General features: G+C 45.3%; 2 protein-coding genes across 5 annotated transcripts in view; one reads left to right on the top strand and one right to left on the bottom strand.

Moving 5' to 3' along the window:
* Positions 1 to 453: 453 nt before the first annotated feature.
* Positions 454 to 2275, bottom strand: mrpl41 (mitochondrial ribosomal protein L41). Of its 2 annotated transcripts, none has more exons than XM_042337652.1 (2): positions 2230 to 2275; positions 454 to 1017 (listed from the first exon to the last, which is right to left on the bottom strand). In XM_042337652.1, exon 2 carries the CDS (start codon positions 1004 to 1006, stop codon positions 599 to 601), a length of 408 nt encoding a protein of 135 aa, XP_042193586.1. In that variant the 5' UTR covers positions 1007 to 1017; positions 2230 to 2275; the 3' UTR covers positions 454 to 598. The 2 variants fall into 2 exon arrangements, with proteins under 2 accessions (XP_042193586.1, XP_042193587.1); XM_042337653.1 differs by lacking the exon at positions 2230 to 2275 and adding an exon at positions 2158 to 2180.
* A 69-nt stretch (positions 2276 to 2344) lies between these two features.
* Positions 2345 to 19503, top strand: part of pnpla7b (patatin-like phospholipase domain containing 7b) — a 60873-nt gene continuing 43714 nt past the window's right edge. Inside the window, exons 1-10 of one of the 3 annotated variants that reach the window (XM_042337449.1) lie at positions 2345 to 2492; positions 6183 to 6220; positions 7294 to 7368; positions 8420 to 8507; positions 11368 to 11450; positions 13269 to 13357; positions 14312 to 14452; positions 16502 to 16661; positions 17414 to 17494; positions 19160 to 19288. In XM_042337449.1, coding sequence (XP_042193383.1) covers positions 2462 to 2492; positions 6183 to 6220; positions 7294 to 7368; positions 8420 to 8507; positions 11368 to 11450; positions 13269 to 13357; positions 14312 to 14452; positions 16502 to 16661; positions 17414 to 17494; positions 19160 to 19288 — 915 coding nt within the window. In that variant the 5' untranslated portion in view covers positions 2345 to 2461. Of the gene's footprint in view, positions 2493 to 6182; positions 6221 to 6982; positions 7041 to 7293; positions 7460 to 8419; positions 8508 to 11367; positions 11451 to 13268; positions 13358 to 14311; positions 14453 to 16501; positions 16662 to 17413; positions 17495 to 19159; positions 19289 to 19503 lie in introns of those variants that run through there. The other 2 variants (XM_007900344.2, XM_007900347.2) reach the window with 2 other exon arrangements.

Below are 19503 nucleotides of genomic sequence, written 5' to 3'. Positions count from 1 at the left end.
TAGGAAGTCCTTGTTTGTAAAGGATTTTTGAAGTCAACTTACAAAGTATATTGTGTCATGATTTACATAACTGAAGACCTGCTGTGAAATCCCAATCAGTTTCTTGCTGTATTTTGTCATCCACATTTAACTTTATTGCATGAGGATTGTCTGCTAATAGATCAAATCTATAGGTCTGCTAATGTTTGGTTGAGTTTCTAAATGTTTATTCAGCTATTTTTCAGGTGACAGTCCACCCCCCCCCCCACCCCTCAACGTAAAACACTCCTCGAAACTGCAGCTGTTATTCATTATGCCAAGTGCCTTTCAACCATCATTAGGAAGTGTTCTTAAAATGTTCAAAACTAGAAATAATAAAATGAGGTAATTACACAATCATGTGATTTATAGGATATCATGGCAAGAGAATATGTAAAACATGGTGAAAATCATTAACATACTCAATTTTTTGATTGAGAACAAGTTTTGACTTTATTTTTTTAATGAAAAATGTTTTACAATCCAGGAAGGAGGACAAGGAAACAAATGTTAGGTTCACTTCCTCAATGTTCAAGACATATGGGGGAAGAGGGTCCATTTCATCCTGGAGCCCCACCATTTAACGTACGTAGTTCTTTGGATACAGTTGGAAAAGTTTGCCCTCCTGCGTTGATTCAAAGCCATACTTTTCCAGATTATTCATATCAAAGGTTGCTTCTCGAATGTCCTTTTCTATCTGTGGGGCGACGAATTCTTCGAAAAGCTTCTTGGCCGTCAGCGGTTCCTCTGTTCCTTTTGGTGCTTTGTAAGAAACGTAGGGCTTCAGTTTGAAGCCTTTCAAATCTGGAACCACAAACTCCGGTACCATACTTGGGACTTTAATAAATTTGCGGCTGGAAGTGATATATCCCGCTAATTTTGTCCCACGGGATTTGTAAAAACTGCGACACCCGCGCTTGCTTGTGAATTCTGCCGTACGATCAGCTCCTCTGATCAAACCCCGAGCAAGATTTGTGACGACTCCCATGCTGTTAGCACCTGAATAAGAATCCGAAAAGGAAGGGATCATTTGAAAAACTACCACAAGAACCCGGCTTTTCATATGCACACACACACACACACATATAATATATATATATAAAAAAATTGGTCACTCAATCCACGATGGTTTGTGGGACACTGCTCTGCACAATCGGCTGCTGTGTTTCGCCCACGAAATATAGTCAATCCACTTCATAGAGTGTGAAGTGCTTTGAGACGTCTCGAAAACACACACACACAGACCCTCACCCCACCACACACAAACACACACACAGACCCTCACCCCCCCACCCACACACACACACACAGACCCTCACCCCACCACACACACAGACCCTCACCCCCCCCACCCACACACACACACAGACCCTCACCCCCCCCCCACCCACACACACACACAGACCCTCACCCCCCCCCACCCACACACACACACAGACCCTCACCCCACCACACACAAACACACACACAGACCCTCACCCCCCCACCCACACACACACTGACCCTCACCCCACCACACACTGACCCTCACCCCCCCACACACACACACAGACCCTCACCCCACCCACACACACACACAGACCCTCACCCCCCCCCACCCACACACACACACAGACCCTCACCCCACCACACACAAACACACACACAGACCCTCACCCCCCCACCCACACACACACACACACAGACCCTCACCCCACCACACACAGACCCTCACCCCCCCCCCACCCACACACACACACAGACCCTCACCCCCCCCCACCCACACACACACACAGACCCTCACCCCCCCACCCACACACACACACAGACCCTCACCCCCCCCACACACACACACTGACCCTCACCCCCCCCCCCCACACCCACACTGACCCTCACCCCCCCACACACACACTGACCCTCACCCCCCCACACACACACTGAGCCTCACCCCCCCCCCCCCACCCACACACACACAGACCCTCACCCCCCCACCCACCCACACACACACAGACCCTCACCCCCCCCCCACCCACACACACACAGACCCTCACCCCCCCACACACACACAGACCCTCACCCCCCACCCACACACACACACACACACTGACCCTCACCCCCACCCACCCACACACACACACAGACCTTCACCCCCCCCCACACCCCCACACACTGACCCTCACCCCCCCACACACACACACAGACCCTCACCCCCACACACACACACACACTGACCCCCTCTCCCCAGGCCGCGGCTGTGGCTGGTGTGGCCGCACCTACGCCTCAAGCCGCGCTCTGATTGGGTCCCGGAGCCGAGTCGGCGCCGACGGGGCGGCCCTATCAGGAGGCGGCTCACTGGCGGCACAACAACAGGGCTGTGTTGGGTCAGAGGGGGGGGAGAGGAGGGCCGAGCAACACCGACACCAGCACCGGCACCGGCGGGGGAGCGGCTCGAGCCACTGCAGCCATGGAGCCCGGGAACCCCGAGTATGACCCAGGTAGGGAGTCAGAGCTCACACTGGACATTGCCCCCCCTCCCCCTCCCCCCCCGGGCTGGCGACTGGGCAGCGGCCTGGTCTGGTCTGGTCTGGCCTGGCCTGGTCTGGTCTGGTCACTCGCCTCTCTCCCTGTCTGACTGTGCGTGAAGTGGATGGGGGGGTGGGAGGGTGTCTGAGGGTGGGTGAGAGTGTGTGTGAGTGGGTGGGTGTGTGGGTGAGTGAGTGTGTGGGTGAGTGTGTGTGTGGGTGGTGAGTGTGTGGGTGAGTGTGTGGGTGAGTGTGTGGGTGAGTGTGTGGGTGAGTGTGTGGGTGAGTGAGTGGTGAGTGTGAGGGTGTGGGTGAGTGTGTGGGTGAGTGTGTGGGTGAGTGTGTGGGTGAGTGAGTGTGTGTGGGTGGGTGTGTGGGTGGGTGAGTGGATGAGTGGGTGTGTGGATGAGTGGGTGTGTGGGTGAGTGTGTGGGTGAGTGTGTGGGTGAGTGTGTGGGTGAGTGAGTGTGTGGGTGAGTGTGTGGGTGAGTGAGTGAGTGTGTGGGTGGGTGTGTGGGTGAGTGAGTGTGTGGGCGGGTGAGTGGATGAGTGGGTGTGTGGATGAGTGAGTGAGTGGGTGAGTGTGTGGGTGAGTGTATGGGTGAGTGTGTGGGTGGGTGTGTGGGTGAGTGTGTGGGTGGGTGAGTGGGTGGGTGAGTGGGTGGATGGGTGTGTGTGTTGGCGGGCGGATGAGTGTGTGGGTGAGTGAGTGTGTGTGGGTGAGTGAGTGAGTGAGTGGGTGGGTGGATGAGTGAGTATGTGGGTGGGTGTGTGGATGGGTGAGTGGGTGGGTGGGTGGGTGGGTGAGTGCGCGTGAGTGGGTGGGTGTGTGAGTGGGTGAGTGCCTGAGGTTGGGTGAGGTTGTGGATGAGTGTGTGGGTGTGTGTGGGTGAGAGGTTGCCGGGTGCTAATGGCAGGTATATGCTGCAGTGGACCTGCTGTGAGCACCTGCCTCCAGGAATCGACCGACCGCAACCATCTCAAATGCAATTATTATTATTATTATTATTCCTTAAGAATGCACTAACATTGACCGGGCTTTGCTGCTGGTGTTTTGCTTCCACCTGTCTCAGTGGGGAGGCTTTATCTTGACATCTACCTCACCACTCCCCTCCCTGCCCAATAACATTTCCACTCCTAACGCTTGTTGCCTGTCGACGGGAGTGTGTTTGGTGGTGGTGGGGGAGTGGGGGGGAATGCTTCCACTTTTAGGTTTCGTTATGAATCAAAGGTTCAAAGATCCACTCGTTTGGATTTCCGCATCTGATTGGTTTGTTGACTGCAGCAGGCCCAGGCCCACCCAGCCTGGCTCTTCGGTGGTGGTTGGAGGAGCAAACAGTTGAGTCACCGGAGGGAGGATTCAACTCACTTGCCTTGAGTTTATCCTAAAACGAATAGGTGTGGTGCGCCAAGCTGGGCAAGCAGCAGGAAGCTTGCCAGTGTTCGCAGCGGAAGCGTGTGTGCTTTGAGCTGGTCGAACTCCAGCAATGTCCCAGTGCGCGTTCTCGAGTTCCCAAGCCTTGGCTGTTGCCAACTTTTCATAAAACCTGTTGCAATTACGTAGAATATACAGCGCAGGCACGGGCCATTTGGCCCAACTGGTCTGTACGGGTGTTTATGCTCCACACCACAGGAGCCGCCTCCTGCCCTTTCTCAACTTCTATTCCTTTCTCCCTCATGTACTTATCTAACTTCCCCTTAAATGCATCTATGCTATTCGTCTCAACTACTCCTTGTGGTAGCAAGTTCCACATTCCCACTGCTCTCTGGGCAAAAAAGATTCTTCCGAGCCTGTTCCACCATTCTATTAGATCGTGGCTGATCAATACCTCAAGTCCAATTACCCTCCTTGCCCCATATCTCTTGATACCCTGACCTATCAAAAATGTATCCACCTCAGTCTTGAAAATTTGAATGGATCCACATTTTTTTTTGGGGGGGGGGGAGAGTTTTAGATTTTCACTACCCTTGTGTGAAAAATGCTTTCTGATTTCACTCCTAAATGGCTTAGCTCTAATTTTAAGATTATGCCCCTCTGTTCTGGATTCCTCCACCAGAGGAAATAGTGTCTCTGTGGCTACCCTGTTGAATCCCTTTATTATTTTGAAAGGGTCAATCAGATAATCATAAATAATAATCCTTGCATTTGATAGAGCGCTTTTCACGTCTTCTAGATCACCCCTCAACCTCCTAAACTCAAGGGAATAGAGACCAAGTTACATAATCCTTTGTGTATGAGATCTTACAACTGATAATACTGATTTTTGTGGTGAATCTCGATATGCAGCTTCTCTCACCTAATAACCCAGCTACTATCTGGAACTCGCTCTGTGTGGAGTTGTGTAAAATAATTTCACAACTATGGTTGTGTTTCGCTTCTATGGTGGCGTTCCGAATCACTGAACATGGTGTCCTGGAAAAACATATATGCAGTACCTTTAGCTGTCATCACTTTGCACCCTTAAACGTTTCATGGCAAGAGACCACAAAAAAATCTTGGCTGAATTGAAGGACCAAAAATGAATTAGGTTTCAAGTGCACGATTGAAGGAATTTGTACTGGTGCACAACTGCTGAGACAACTTTCTGGGTCATTTGTACAACTAAACAATTTGCAATGCAGCAGCACAAGTGTGAGATGAAACATTGATTTGGCTTTACTCAAAAATGATCACAAAGAACTTTTAAGGGAACTTTTAAATAACAACAACAACAATTTGCACTTATATAGCACCCTCCATGGAGGGTAGCGTTTCAGAGCGCTTAACAGTGGCGGAGCCCGACTTCGGGGAGTGGGGAAGTGGCCATAAGTACGGTTGAACAGGAAAACTTTCAGGCAGGACATGAGAGAGGAGAGAGAAGGGGCAAGGCGGTGGGATTGAGGGAGAGTGTTCCAGAGTTTTGGGGCGTAGTGGCTGAAAGCACGACCTCCGATGGCGGGGCGGAGGATTCGAGGGACGAGCAAGAGGCCAGTGCCAGTCGAGCGGAGGCGCTGGGTGGTTGAGCGGAGAGGTAGGGAGGTGCCAGGGAGTGAATGGATTTGAACACCAGAGTGAGGATCTTGAAGTCGATCTGTTCGGTGATGGGGAGCCAGTGGAGCCTGGCGAGAACTGATGAGATGTGGTGAGGAGCACGAGAGCCTTTTTAAGTATTATTAAAGAGTCTCTTGCTCCTTTTTTTAAAAAAAAGTAACAACAACAACTTGCATTTATATGCGCCTCTCATGCAGAGTAGAGTCTCAGAGCACGTAAACACCAATCAGTGGAGCCTAGTATCTTGTTTGTATAACTGCATTCAGTTTAGTGAGGGGGACGTATAAATCTGGCTTTCCATATGAATTGTTCTACTGCAGTAAGCAATGCGTATTACTTCTACCAGAATCAACACTAGACCGGCTATTATTGCTGCGAATTAGGGTTCCTAATTAATGCTAGGTAAACTGAGGTCTGTGGCGTAAAGAAATTCGTCTAAGGTTTCACCTCACCCAGGAATTGAATCCAGGTCCTCTTGCTTGTGGGGTGAGCGCGCTAACCACTATGCTACAGTACTCCACGTGTTATTCCTTGCTTGGTCAATCTAAGACGAGCATTGGATCATTTAATTCAGTTATTGGTCAAAAGGAACGCTGTATGTTCATTCTCCAATTTTTATGCTTGTTTTACAGAAACGTTAAAGGACCCAGATGCCTGCGTATCCTCCGAGGTGATTCTTCTGTGTGTGTCTATAGTAATCCTTGCCTTAAACTATAGGGTTATATGCAGGGGTTATAAAAGCGTACAATTTCTTGGGTTTGGCTTTGGAATATTGACTATGCTGCTGGAGCCAAAGTTTTGCCCACTGGCAGAGGAACGGTTGCTGTGACAATTAGTATGTCGAGAACGGACGCGAAAAGCTATATTGTTTATATTTTTTAAAAAAGCAATAACTTTGTAGAGTTTTGGTCTGTGCTTTTTTTCCCCCAAATGGGATAAAGCATTGTTATTTTGAATGTAGGGAATTGTTCCTCCTATTTAACTTCCACATAGAAATATCTGCCTTACACAAGAGGCATCTTACCCAAGATGATGGTAGATGGATTCAATTCACTGCCCCGCTCTCCAGTTTTATCTCCTGAAGATACTTATGCAAGCACTCTCCAATATCTCACTGAAGTGCATTATTCTTGTATGGGCTGAGTCAGTGAATGTTGGAGAGAGAGTTCAATCCAGCACTGTGCTTTTTAAACTGTGAACACTGATAGCGAGTGGCATTTCTGACTAAATGTTTTGCCTTTCTGGCTTCCCTCACCCTTCCCCCATGGCTGACATCCAACCGTAGAGACAAATGCAATATCCATCCATCACTAAGACAGAGGTTAGCTGTTAGCATACATCATTGATTGGTCTTGTGACCTTCCTCGTTTGATTGACTCCATACCACACAGTGCAGAGTGCATCGAACTGATATGAAGCTGTGTTTATTATTAGGCAGAGTGTTCATTTACGTGGCAATTATATAATGAGGGTTGGATCTACCGACGTAGGTAAACTGAACTTGTTTTTTTTAAAAGGAAGAGGATTTCATTAGATTTATTATTAACAGAATAGAGTTAGAAATGTGTCCCAATCAATTCGAGTTCTTGCCAGCTTTCTCGTTCACAGAGAAACTTAGTGGGGGATAGTAAAAGCATTTCACTTTTAAAATCTAAAATGAAAGTCACGAACAAGTCTCAGTTTTGTTCGAGTGCAACATTTGCTTCATGGTTTAATGACTGAATCTTTCTCGCACTGTCACAGGTGGGAATGCCAATTGCTGGAGACCTTCCTGCGTTAGTACGGCAATTTGTGGAAGAGAAAGTGCAGGCCACCATGGTATGTGAACTCAATCCCCAATTTGAGCTGGGGGAGGGAAGGAATTCAAATGCACAGCTTGGGATGAACGGCCTCTACTCTGCGGCTCCAGGTGAACTTTGTTCTCCATCCGGTTATGTTATTTTAGTGCTGTAACGAGGACTTCAGTAAGCACAATGCTGCACATGTGAAAGTTTTACAGACCTGCACTGCGGGCTTGTTTTCTGATCTCAGTTAAAGGTGGGCAATTGAAATTTCTGTACTACTTTCACTTCAATCTCCAATTGAAAAACAAGCAGTGGTTTAGTTATCGATTATGTCCTTAAAAGTTTTGTAAGTCTTCCCTACAGTATGAATCTGATCACCATTGTTGTGCTTGACTAGTTCCAAAGTATGCGGGAGACTGTGCGGTATTTTGTAGCAAATAAAATCATGTGGATGCCTGGGGGGTAGAGGTACCAGCTAGTCTTGTGCATTGTCTTTTATGATTTTTTTTAGTCCATTAAAAACTAACTAAACTCAATACATATAGTTTATTCCTTTCAACTAAGGTTTATCTTGTTGATGTACGCTCGTAGACTGAGGATGGGAGACCGAGAACTGAGAGATGCTCGTATCTAGGACCACTGATTCTAAGGGGGGAGAAATATGTAGCAGGCCTGAGTTTCCCAAACGGAGGGGGCGAGCAAGAAAATTAGTATGGAGCAGGGTCGGAGAGTTATGTAGATAGTGGAGAGGACGTTTAGGGATTTGTCGGCAAGAGTGAGGATGTTGCTTGATGTTTTGAAGACATTGGAACCTGGTGCAGACGGGTTGATGGGCACGCAAAGTTTAACGTGGGTTAAGATGCCAGGACAAGGAAAGCCAGGTCAGGGATATAGAAGCATGGAAATGTACAGCACAGAAGAAGGCCATTTGACCATTGTGTCCGTGCCGGCTCCCTCAAGAACAATCCTTTCAGTCCCAAGGGACATTAGGTCCCTTCACCAACAAAATGAAAATATTAGTAATTTCATTATCACATTTGTATTTATTTTGTCTGTATCCTTCACAAAGTCTTCTTATTTTTCAGTTCGCAGGAATGATGATCGGCACCTTTGTTGCTGTATTCCTCGTAGCAGTGATTGTCTTTTTCATCTACAGAAAATGTAAACAATCAAGTAAGTGTACTCCAGATTCGTGAGCTAGGCACATCAAGCTTTCATGGGGCAAGGTAGAGGAATTGCCGGTGATGTGCTTTTGCCAAGTAAGAAAGCCAATCGCTTGAAGGTTATTGTATCGTTCAGGACCTTTAAAATCAGTCTTTATTCACACAAATTCTTGGGAGTCTATTTTTGGCTCAGAAAAATTACTTTGACGGATCTTCAGAAATAAATTCCCCTCGTTTTGGAGATGGGTTCTTTTTAAGTCATTAAACTGTATTAATTTTATTCTTTACAGGAGTCGATTGTGGAGCAATGCACTGTTTTTGCAGGCAGGTGTACCATCTACCATCATGTGACAGAGCGCCTGTAGTAAAGCGATACGTATGCGTCTCTCCAACTTAAGGGGTGGGAATGTTAACCTAAGTTATGGCCAGGAAATAAACAGGCAGACCAATAAAGACCAGTGAAAAAGTGCTCTGTTATTGCCTAGCTGTTCTTTCTTCTTTATACAGTAGTAAGCTTCTAACGGGGCTGCAGTCTGCTCAGTTGATGTTGCTGAAGCTCTGCTGAATACTTCATAGTCTGCCTTGCTTTTTTTAAAAAAAGTTAGCAACCCTCATTTGGCTCCAAAGCAGTTTTGGGGGACAGTATTGTGTTAGAGAGGTGCTCATTCATTGACAATGTATTCAGATATTGGTCTCTGGGACTTACTCGCGTACAGTCAGAGCGCCATTTAGACAGGTCTCCTCGTCGTCTGTTGGCTGAATAGAAGATGGCTTGGCATGGCATGTCTGTCTGAACTGTAAGCCTTTCTATTTGGTTTAAAATGGGAAACGTTTTGCGTTTTGTGTTCTTTTGAGTTGAAGCGGTAATTTTATCCCTTCAAAGTACCAAATTAGTTGGTTTCTGCAAAGAATAGTTAACTAAGGATAATGTTTTTTNCTGCTAGTTTTCACTATAACGAGCCACGGTCTGTGTGTCTGATTGTGGCTATCTACACTGCTCTAGGTGTAACTCTGCTTCTGAGACATCTGCCCATGCCCTTTGGAAACGCAGTGTGGAGACTTTGATAAATAAATCTTTGCAGATCAAAACTTGTTCCAACAGTGCCACCGACTGGTGCTGTGGTTCAAAACAACAAAATAACAAGTGGTTTTGGAAGATGAAGAGGTTGAAAGAAAGAAAGCTGGAGTAGGCTTAATGTCCAGAAGCGGGAGATACTTGGAATTCTCAGATGCTATTTGAGCAGTTAGGCACTTGAAGTCGAGGGAGCTGAATTTAACACTAATCATGAAGCAGTGTTTATTGGGTCAGCCGAGTGTCTGATGTATAAGGAAACCCATCACCATGCTTAAGAGTATTCCAAACCACACTCAATTAGCTTTCTGAGCCTCCAGACATTGCCAGCTATCCCAGTAGCCTGGGATCGATAAGAAACTATACAATGGAACAGGAGGCTATATATATATATTTTTATTACTTTAATGTCCCAGTGCTTCAAGATGTCTGATCAGTTGTTAAATGCTAGCAGTGGATAGGACACTTGCGCTCGTTCAAATTAAAATGGAGCAATAAAAAATGACCCACTTTTCTTTGAAGTGTGAACTTAATAATTTTCCCCAGAATCAGGAGAACCTGTGCCAATATAATGGTGTCTGAAAGGAAATGCATAAATCTGAAGCTAATGAAACCATAAGCCAACTTCTAAGACACTATACCTGCAGGAGAGGGTATAACCCCTGTGAAAACAGTGCAGAGGTGTGCAGGGCCTATCATAATAGTTCTCCAATGGACATGGGCTGACTTCCACCTTTTACTTTTCGCCCATTCCCATTTAAATATTTTATTACTATTAACGATTTAGGAGTATTATCAATAAAATTAATCTGCCAGACTGCTCCTGTGGTCAGGGCCCGAGGGCCGGTTCAGACTTGTTGAGCAAGATTATTTAAAATGATTTCACAGAGGCTAAATTCTGACAAAGCCATAATCTTGAGAACAGTGGGGCGTAAAGGGTAGAATTTGCATGTAGGCCGAGTGCCTGCCAGCAAGGTGCAGGATGCATCCTGAATCCACTGGGAGACGAGGCTGAAATTAAAGCAGCTGGCACCAGTGCTGTGCATTTCTTTGCTAACCCGTTAGTACTTGGTGAAAGCACTGCTCAACAATTTTCTCCAGACTCTACACTTGCATGCTCCTGGGTGGCTAAGGACCGATTTCATCAGGCAGCCAGATGCCCAGAGGGTCACATCACCCGCATTAATGTTCAGGCGCTGATTTTAAACGGGTTTCCAGTGTCCAAATTGCGATGGTACAAGTGGCGTGCGTGTTTTACGGATGACTCGGAAAGAAATCAATTGTACGGTTGAATCAAATGTCTCAGTGTTTGTACATTCACTGATGGTGTTAAAACTTGCGGTGGGGGTAGGAGGAGTCAAGACAGTTATATTTCAGTACAGATGTCCTCCCCCACCCCTTGAACTGTCTTCTGTGTGCTCTCCGTTACTCTATCTAATTGTTTTTCCCAAGTGAGAGCTAGATTGCCAGTGGACTGTTCGACGGGTGAGGGGTTATCATCATTTCTTCTGTTCACTTGGCATCCAATGCGTGTTCCTCAAGCAGAGGCCGCTGTATACAGAACAGGACTTAATGGGCACTGTTCTCCTTCACCTGACCAGTACAGAGTGCTACAGATTACATCAACCGATCTTCAGTCCGCAGGAGGTTTATCAACTGAGGCGTTGGTGGAACAAGAAAGTGCTAAATGTCTAGAAAGCTACATTTTATTTGTATGATTTCCACTTGACTGGTTTATGCGGCTTTTTTTTTTATTTGGGGGTCTTGCTCGCTCTTAGTTTTTATTCCTTTGTTTCAGAGCAACAGCAGCAGGGGGTGACCAGGTATAGATTCCGAAAGAGAGACAAGGTGATGTTCTATGGAAGAAAGATCATGAGAAAGGTAATGCCTTCATCTATCAGAACGGTTTACGAGGGCACTGCATTAAATAGCTGTACCATTCCTAAATGTTGCATGGGAAAATACATTTGAAAACGGTGTGGAGTAGAAGTATTTCTGTGGCTCAGTCAATAGTACTCTCGCCGGCGAGTCAGAAGTCTTGTGGGTTTTAAGCCCCACATTGGGACTTTGAATTCACAGCCTTAAGTTGATACCTTTATGATGTTGAGGAGCACTGCTTTGTTGGAGATGTTAAAACAAGGACTCGTCAGCCTGTTCAGGAGGACTCTCGTGCCACAATTCTTCTAATAAAATTGGTCATTTGTTTCATGGGTGTGGGGATATTGCTGCGTGCAAATTGGCTGCTGTGTCGGCCTACAGGTACGCAGTCGCTGCACTTCATAGTAAAACCCTGTAAAGCGTTTCAAAACATTTTGACAATATGATAAGGCGCTATATTAAATGCAAGTATTGTTGTTAATAATAAATCTTTGCTAAAACAAAGCCATCTCAGCAATACCTTAAAGCATCCAGAAGGTGGTGTTTTGGTCTTGGGAATGAGTTTCAACTGAAAAGCTGGACAAATGTGGAGGTATTTTTAGGTATCGTCGTCCTTTGTTAAGCTCCAGTATCTGGGGAGTGATACGATGCCTCTTGTCAGTTTGCGTTCGTCAATGACAGGTCCACAATAACTTCAGGTGACTTCACAGACTTTTGCTTTATTTTTAACGTAGGAGAGGGAGGACAACGGTGTTTTTGGATTTGCCTTCAATAAAAATAAAGAACATGGAAAATAATTCAGATTTTTTTTAATATAAATGCGCATTGTTCGGCAATATTGCCAGCAGTGCACCGATTTCCAATTGAACTTATTTCCTTCAATTGCCAGAAGTGATTACGACCCACCAAATGCCAAGACAAATTACTACGTCACCATAAAATACAATATTTATAAATAATTGGAGAAAACAATTCATTCAAGATCCTTTGCACAAAAACCTGATTAAGCCAGCTATATGTACATGTAATCTTATTAAATGTGCAATGGACAGTACTTCGGAAGTGAGACGGGAAGTTTTGTGTCTCGTTTTCAGATTGATGAGAAAGCTTTTCTCACCTCAGTATTAATCAAAATCTGGCGCGAAAGGACCCTCTGAACTCAAGAAACCAAAGCAATTCTTTCTGCATGACGGATTTAACTCCTTCACTGCCTAGGTCAGTCCCGCTTATGAAATTTTATATTGAAGTCTTTTCAGACTTATTGAAGGGAGTTGCTCCCAGTGTCCTGGTCAACAATCCATCAGATACGGATGGTCGTTTACTTCACTTAATGGCTGTTTGTGGAACATTGCTTTGTGCAAAACAGCTGCCGCAGTTCACCTACTAAATACACTGTCACTACACTTTCTAGCAAGTCTTGTGAGTCACTTTGAGATGTCTTCCCAACTTGCTATGTTAAATGCAAGTATTATTATTTAATATTTATTAAAATATGCAGTGAGTTATTAGTGGTAGTTTTGGAATGCTTGTATTCACTTTACTAAGTTGTGTTCCCTCTCTTACCTGTCCACCACCCAACCCGCCTTGACACATTTCTTTTGTAAGTGCTGCTTGCTCAATAAAAGCGCACAGTGTTGCAGTAAATTAGTGGTGCTTTTCAAATTTTTGAGCCAGCTCTCTGGTGGTGATCTCGGTAGTCCAGTTCCTGTGCCAGGTGGGTCCACAGTACTCGAAGGGAGTGAGTGTATCAGACCAAACAAAAACTTTCAAAGCCAACGATTACGTTGCTGTTGTTATAATCCAAATTCCTTTCAACTGCAGGTGAAACTTTCAACCTCGTCCCTGGTAGGAAACAACGTGCCTCGCCAGAGATTGAGGAAGCGGCAGAAGGTGCTGAACCTGGCTAAGAGGTACACACAGTTTAAGTTGTGCCGGTCTAATTCTTCCGCTCTTGACCTATTTATTCTCCCTTCACCATCCTTTGGTTGAAACCAAGCCCCTGAAGGAGAGTGAATTGTGTTGGAGTGAGGGTGCCTGATTTCTCCTGAACCCCACACAATGTCAAGTGATTCCCCTCACCTCAGCACCATCCCTGACAGAATGGGTACCAGAAGATACTGTGTAGAAAGTTGAGGTACATCAAAGTTGTGGGGGTGGGTGGGGAAGGCTATCTGGTCTCCCAGATACAAGGAGATACCAAGTTTAATATTAAACATGATGATGAGATGATGACTGGGGAGAGTGAGAGTGTAGTGTAGGAGTAGATTGACTGCTGCTGAATTGGAACCTTCTAGCTGCTATGAAAGCAAATTCTATGACTCACACTAGTTAGCATTTCACTTTACAGATTGTCGCTGAGCACAGAAAGCACCATAGTCTCCTCACCCTGTACACATGCGCACCTTAAAAAAAAAAATGCTTCCTGGGTGGCATAATAGAGAAAATTAGCAATTGTTGGAAGACTCTCCCATGTAACCTTATGCAGCCATTTGCCCTTTGATGGACGTGGTTGATTACCAAAACGGACTGGGGTAGTTGCAAGTGACAATTAAACAATAGGCGGTGCACTTAAAATGAATCGTCAAGAGTGCAAGCCTCTGTTAGGAAGAATGAGAGTGAGAGAGATGCATTGTGCCTCTGTGACTCTCTCAGTGTGTAGGATATATAACATCGAAAGTAACGTTGAGAAGGAATGAGAAAGAAAATCCTAATTCAACAACCATTTTCACCTGCGTACGCTCAACATGAGTTCCTACTGCAGTAACAGCCAAAACACTGCTGAGTATTAATATTCATCTTCCAAAACTGTGCCCATTGTCGCTCACAAGTGCATTATTAATGTAACTTGAACAATGTTTTGGTAGAATTCTCCGTCTTAAGAAAGAACCTCCGACCCTGCAGCCCAAAGAACCGCCGCCTTCTCTCCTGGAGGCGGATTTGACTGAATTTGACGTGAAAAATTCCCACTTGCCCTCCGAGGTCCTCTACATGCTGAAGAACGTCAGGTAAGCCTTGCCCCAGGAGGGAGCAGTGAATAACCTTGCCCAGTGCCTGCTGCGTTGTAAAACCTGGAGCAGTGGTGGGATGTGTCCGACAGTGGTTTGTGTAACATGCAAGGGGAGGATGGGATGGATCTCTTGTGGCTGCTGAATCCTATTGTACATCTTTTTGTATACACCATGGTTTACGTGTCAATGTGAAGAGGTTTAAAATGAGCAGATCTTTTTTGTATCTAACCTCGGCCCGCTTGAGGAAGAAGCCGAATGTGTGTGTGTGTGTGTATTAGAGTGGATCCAGTAACCCAGAAAGGTTCATACCGCACTGCTCGGCCACCGGGAAGAAGGGGCAGGTTAGTAGGGTGAGAACAAGGGTGAGCAAGAGACGGATATTGAAAGAACAATGGCGGTATATGCAGACACTCTTCAGGGCATTTAAAAAAGAATTGGATAAGCAAATGCTGAGAAAGGGTGTTAGTGGGTAAAAAGCAGGGGCAAACACTGACCACGGAATGGCATCCTACTGTGTCATTCCTTCCCGTAGCATGGTGACAGAGTTGTGTAAGGGGGAGAGTGAGTGTGTGTGTGTGCCGTGAGTGATGTTTCGATCAGACAGTTGCACAAAGCCTCTCATTTGCTTCATCATTCTTTTCCTTACCCGTTCCGGTTTGATGTGATCTGCCTGGGTCATGAGATTTGCTGTCGTGGACCCGATATCAAGATCAAATTTGATGGGTTTCAGTGGCTTAAATATTTATGAAGAAATGAAGCTTTATGAGGCTTCATTCGGAAGGGCAGAAGCCAACTGTTGAGCTGCGTCATTGATTTACTGCGCAGAGTGAACTGGGATTAGTTTCCTTCTGGCTGCAGCTGCTTTGTAATACAGTAATAAAATACGTTTGCCGATATTTAGCAGTTAAGCATTTGTCCGGAAGCCTGCAATAACATGGGAGGCGAGCTCATGTAATTTATGATAAAATTACATTACTCAAAAGAATTTTGCTGCAGCTATAGACACAGCATTGATCTCTTTCTGTCAATTTTTATAGTGTGTTATGGGTCCTACAGAACTCTGAATCGCTTCTGTAACATTTTATCATTTAAAATGTTCCCACTGTGGCATTTTACTGAATCTAGAATCTTTTAAATTCTCTCGGCACAAATCTGGACGCCTGTTTCATTGCTTCTCTGTTTCGATGCTTCTTGCTCTCTCGTTCTGGCTTTGTCTGTCAGACTCACGGCTTTTATTAAACTTAATTGACAGCTGAAACCAGAGCACCTTTAAGAAGCTTGGCATCTAATGATCATCCCAGTCAAAATGAATGAATTAATAAGTTTTTTAAATTAGGCTGATCAGTATGCCCGAAGCATTCAGTCTAGACAATCTTAAACTGTGGATTAACTCTTGGCTTGCTAAGTATAGATTTCAAACGACAGTTATTACAGCCCTTACCATCTCCAAAGAAGGGAATAATGGGGTATAGATAAAGGGTTTAACACCTGTTTTGACTAATTGGGTTGAATGGCTTGTCTGTATCAATCTATTTAATTCTACCCTTTGCTCCTTTCCCCTTTCCTGGCGCTCCAGACACCAGGTCAAAGTCCTCACTGCCTCTTTCAGACCAGCCATTACATTTCAAATGATTTTTATGGACATCCAAATACCCAAACTTTGCCCATCTCAATCACTGTGTCTGAACTCATTGTCGATGTTCTACTTAGTTTTGAGTCTGTCACCAGCATTGAATGGTCGCATACTAATTTAAGGAGGGAGTTTCAGTCGACACCTCTCTTCTGTTTTCTTCACCCTTCGATGCCTGCAATTGGTTTTGAATTGTCCTCTCACTGATTTAATGCTTCAATAGGTAATGTCAATATCTGAGATCCAATGCTTGGTAAAGCTATCATGATTGCGTTGAACATTTGGGCTTGATATTGGTTTGAGTGTAAAGTATTCTTTTAAGATGGGAGCTGGCTTCCAGCTTGTGCTGTAATTACCTGCGAAGCTTGCTGCGAAAAACCGCAGCGTTGAATTTGTTAATCCTTTATTCTTTCCAGAGTATTGGGACATTTTGAGAAACCGCTGTTCCTGGAACTGTGCAAATACATGTTCTTTGTCCAGTTACATGAGGGGGAGTACGTCTTCCGACCGGGTGAGATCGACGACAGCATCTACGTGGTGCAGGAAGGGAAGCTGGAGCTGTGCATTAACGAGAATGTAAGATTGCCTTTCCCTCCTGTCCTGCTGCTCAGGCTTAGCCACTTCAGCTCATTTCAACTTTGTGTGTTGCCACTTTTAAAATTTTTTTAAAAAATGACCTCCGGAACTTTGCAGCCCTTACCTCGCCTGTCACCTTCAACCTTGCCAAGTCTCACTGGCTCCCTGTTTTGTGTTGCATTGAATTTAAGATCCTTCTGCGCTTTGACACTCCTGCCTGGGTGACTCATTCTTTGACTTTTCATACAGTCAAAGGAAGCAGCTAATCTCCCACTTGTTGTCTTATTCTCATGGCAGGATTGGAAACTCATCCTGAACTCAAACTAACTACCTAGTATGCCATGGTCAGAACATTGGCCCTCTCCTATACATGCACACAGCACACAGCAACCTTTTTGGAATGCTTCTGGTTCAGTGCAAATTTGCTTAGAGGTCTACTATGGACCTACGTTGGAAGTACAGCTTCTGACACTGGCTTGCCAGCTTCCCACGCTAACAAATGTCGGACTTCTGCGTTGTGCAGAAGTGACTTTATTAATAACTTGGTGACCCAGAGATCTGCTTTGGCACTTCCCTGGAGCTTGAAATATTGGACCCAGAGTACTGCCGTGTAACAGGGTCACCCTTGTGCTGAGCCACTAAGGATGAAAGATGTATTGTTGAGTTCTGGAAAAGATATGTTTAATATTCTGATGGTTGTTGTCTTCTAATGGGGTTTATATGGGCGCACTCACTGTTCTGTGCTTGATCAGGATGGGACTGAGGTGGTGGTGAAGGAAGTGCTTCCAGGGGACAGTGTGCACAGTCTGCTCAGTATCGTGGATGTCATCACTGTGAGTATACTCTGGACTGTGTGAAGAAGAACTTTTTATTTAGTACTAGAATTTCTGGGTCAAATCAGCTTCCGTGTCTACTTACATAAAAGTTGGTTTAATCTTATCGTTTAGCGTACCATATTCAGCAGTTATTTTCTAGAAGTGTGGTTCATACACAGTCACGACCTCATAGGGTACCCTGTGAGCGCTTTGGGATGTCCTCCTGACATGGAAGGCTCTGTACCCAAAAAAAAAAGTAAGGATTATTAAGCGAGTTGCAGTGAATTCAGTCTGCAATCGTTATCATCCTATTTTACCAGGAATAATCAATTTTGGGCTATCGCAAACCTCGATAAGTGCTTGCGACACTTGGACAAAGGGAACTAGCTCCCGACGTGGATGTATATTGGTGGTGCTCCACGAATTTTGAACGAGCTGCATCACCAAATCTGCCCTATTAGTAATAGCTGTTGCTCTCCATCTGCTTATTCTGTTGGGAATGGAATCGTTCATGCTTGTAAACCGCTCTGCAGCCAATCGACCAGATGAGTTCAACGATGCATCTTGCACACCTGTACATTTGTGTTGTTAAATTGAAGTGTTTGCCCTTGCATTTTTTTGCAGAGCTATTCCTTCCCTGCCTAGCTATTGACAGAATTTTAATTTTGCTTTTGGATTTTAACCCTTGATTCCTGTTGGGACCGACCAAGAAATTTCCAGATCTTGCTGTGTAATGAGTTGACATGTTATTGATCTCCACGATGAAGTCGTAAACCCACAGGACCTCATTGGTCAAGTGCAGGAGTTAATAATCTACAATGTGTACAATTTCTGTGTGAAAATCAATGTTGAACTCTCCAACCGTGTGATGCGAAGCTGATCTTCCCATTGCGTTGAAAGGTTTCCGTGCAGGATTTAATTATCTGATATCGCAGTCGCTTTGATAAGAGAAGCTTTGGTTTTGGTTGTGTTATCACTGTATGAGCACCTTTAAGAAGTGGGCACTAACTCATTCAAGGAGATAATTACATTCAGATGGTGTACTTTGTTCACCTTTATCAGATTGCACAGCTTAATTTAACTCTTGCGTCCACGGCTCCTCTGTTTGCAGTTCCTTGGGAATGCTTTTCATTTGGGTGGCCTTTCCTTGTTCTCCTGGAGGCACCGACTCATGCTGGCGTACAGTTCCTCTGACATCCTCCTGTACGTTTCCCCATTTTTAGTGTGTGAGCTGAGCAATATCATCTGTGCTTCCTCGTGGTCTTTCCAAGAATGGGGTCGTTTGCAATTTGTCTGTACTGTCAACAAAAGTGACAGCACACAGGAGCAGAACCTCACTGGACAGGCAGTTGTATGGCTGGAAGCAGTGATTAGCTGCTGCAATGACGCACAGATGTCTTGGTCACTTTTTACAGCCTCACTTGTGAAAGCTCGGCCGTAAATAGATGCCCTTATTCATTCCTACTTCCTACATTGATATTGTACCGGCAAAGTGTGGAGGCAGAAGAATGAGCTGATCAATATTGTTAGGTTGGGAACTGAAAGGGTTATTTGGTGTGGAGATAGATGTAGCTAAATAATTCTTTTGGGAAGTTGGATAGATCGCTGTTTGGTGCTGCTTGATACTTTGGAGCTTGCAAAGTAAATTTTTTTTTGTGTAACTTTTTCTGTGGTGTTTTCTAGGGTTACCCAGCTCCCTATAAAACAGTTTCTGCGCGGGCTGCAGGACCGACCACTGTTCTCCGCTTGCCAGCCAGTGCTTTTCAATCCGTCTTCCACAAATACCCCGAGACCCTGGTCCGAGTAGTTCAGGTAAGCGTGTCCAATGCCAGGAGCCAACCCGAAGCTTCTGAATTTGATTCACAGCCACGCACGTGCGATTGAGGCCCTGGAACTGGGACGCTGCACTTTGTGACGGGCGCTAAGTAAAGGCAAGTTGTTGCTGTTGGAGCTACCCGTCAGTCCACTTTGCTTCTTGTGGTCGAGTGAATGTTACAGTGAGTGGAGTTTGTGTGTGGAAATGAATC

The sequence above is a fragment of the Callorhinchus milii genome, unplaced genomic scaffold (genome assembly GCF_018977255.1).
Source record: "Callorhinchus milii isolate IMCB2004 unplaced genomic scaffold, IMCB_Cmil_1.0 Scaffold8, whole genome shotgun sequence".
Lineage (NCBI taxonomy): Eukaryota > Metazoa > Chordata > Chondrichthyes > Chimaeriformes > Callorhinchidae > Callorhinchus > Callorhinchus milii.
Note: the sequence above shows the minus strand (reverse complement) of the source record. Positions and strands in the feature narration are given on the sequence as shown.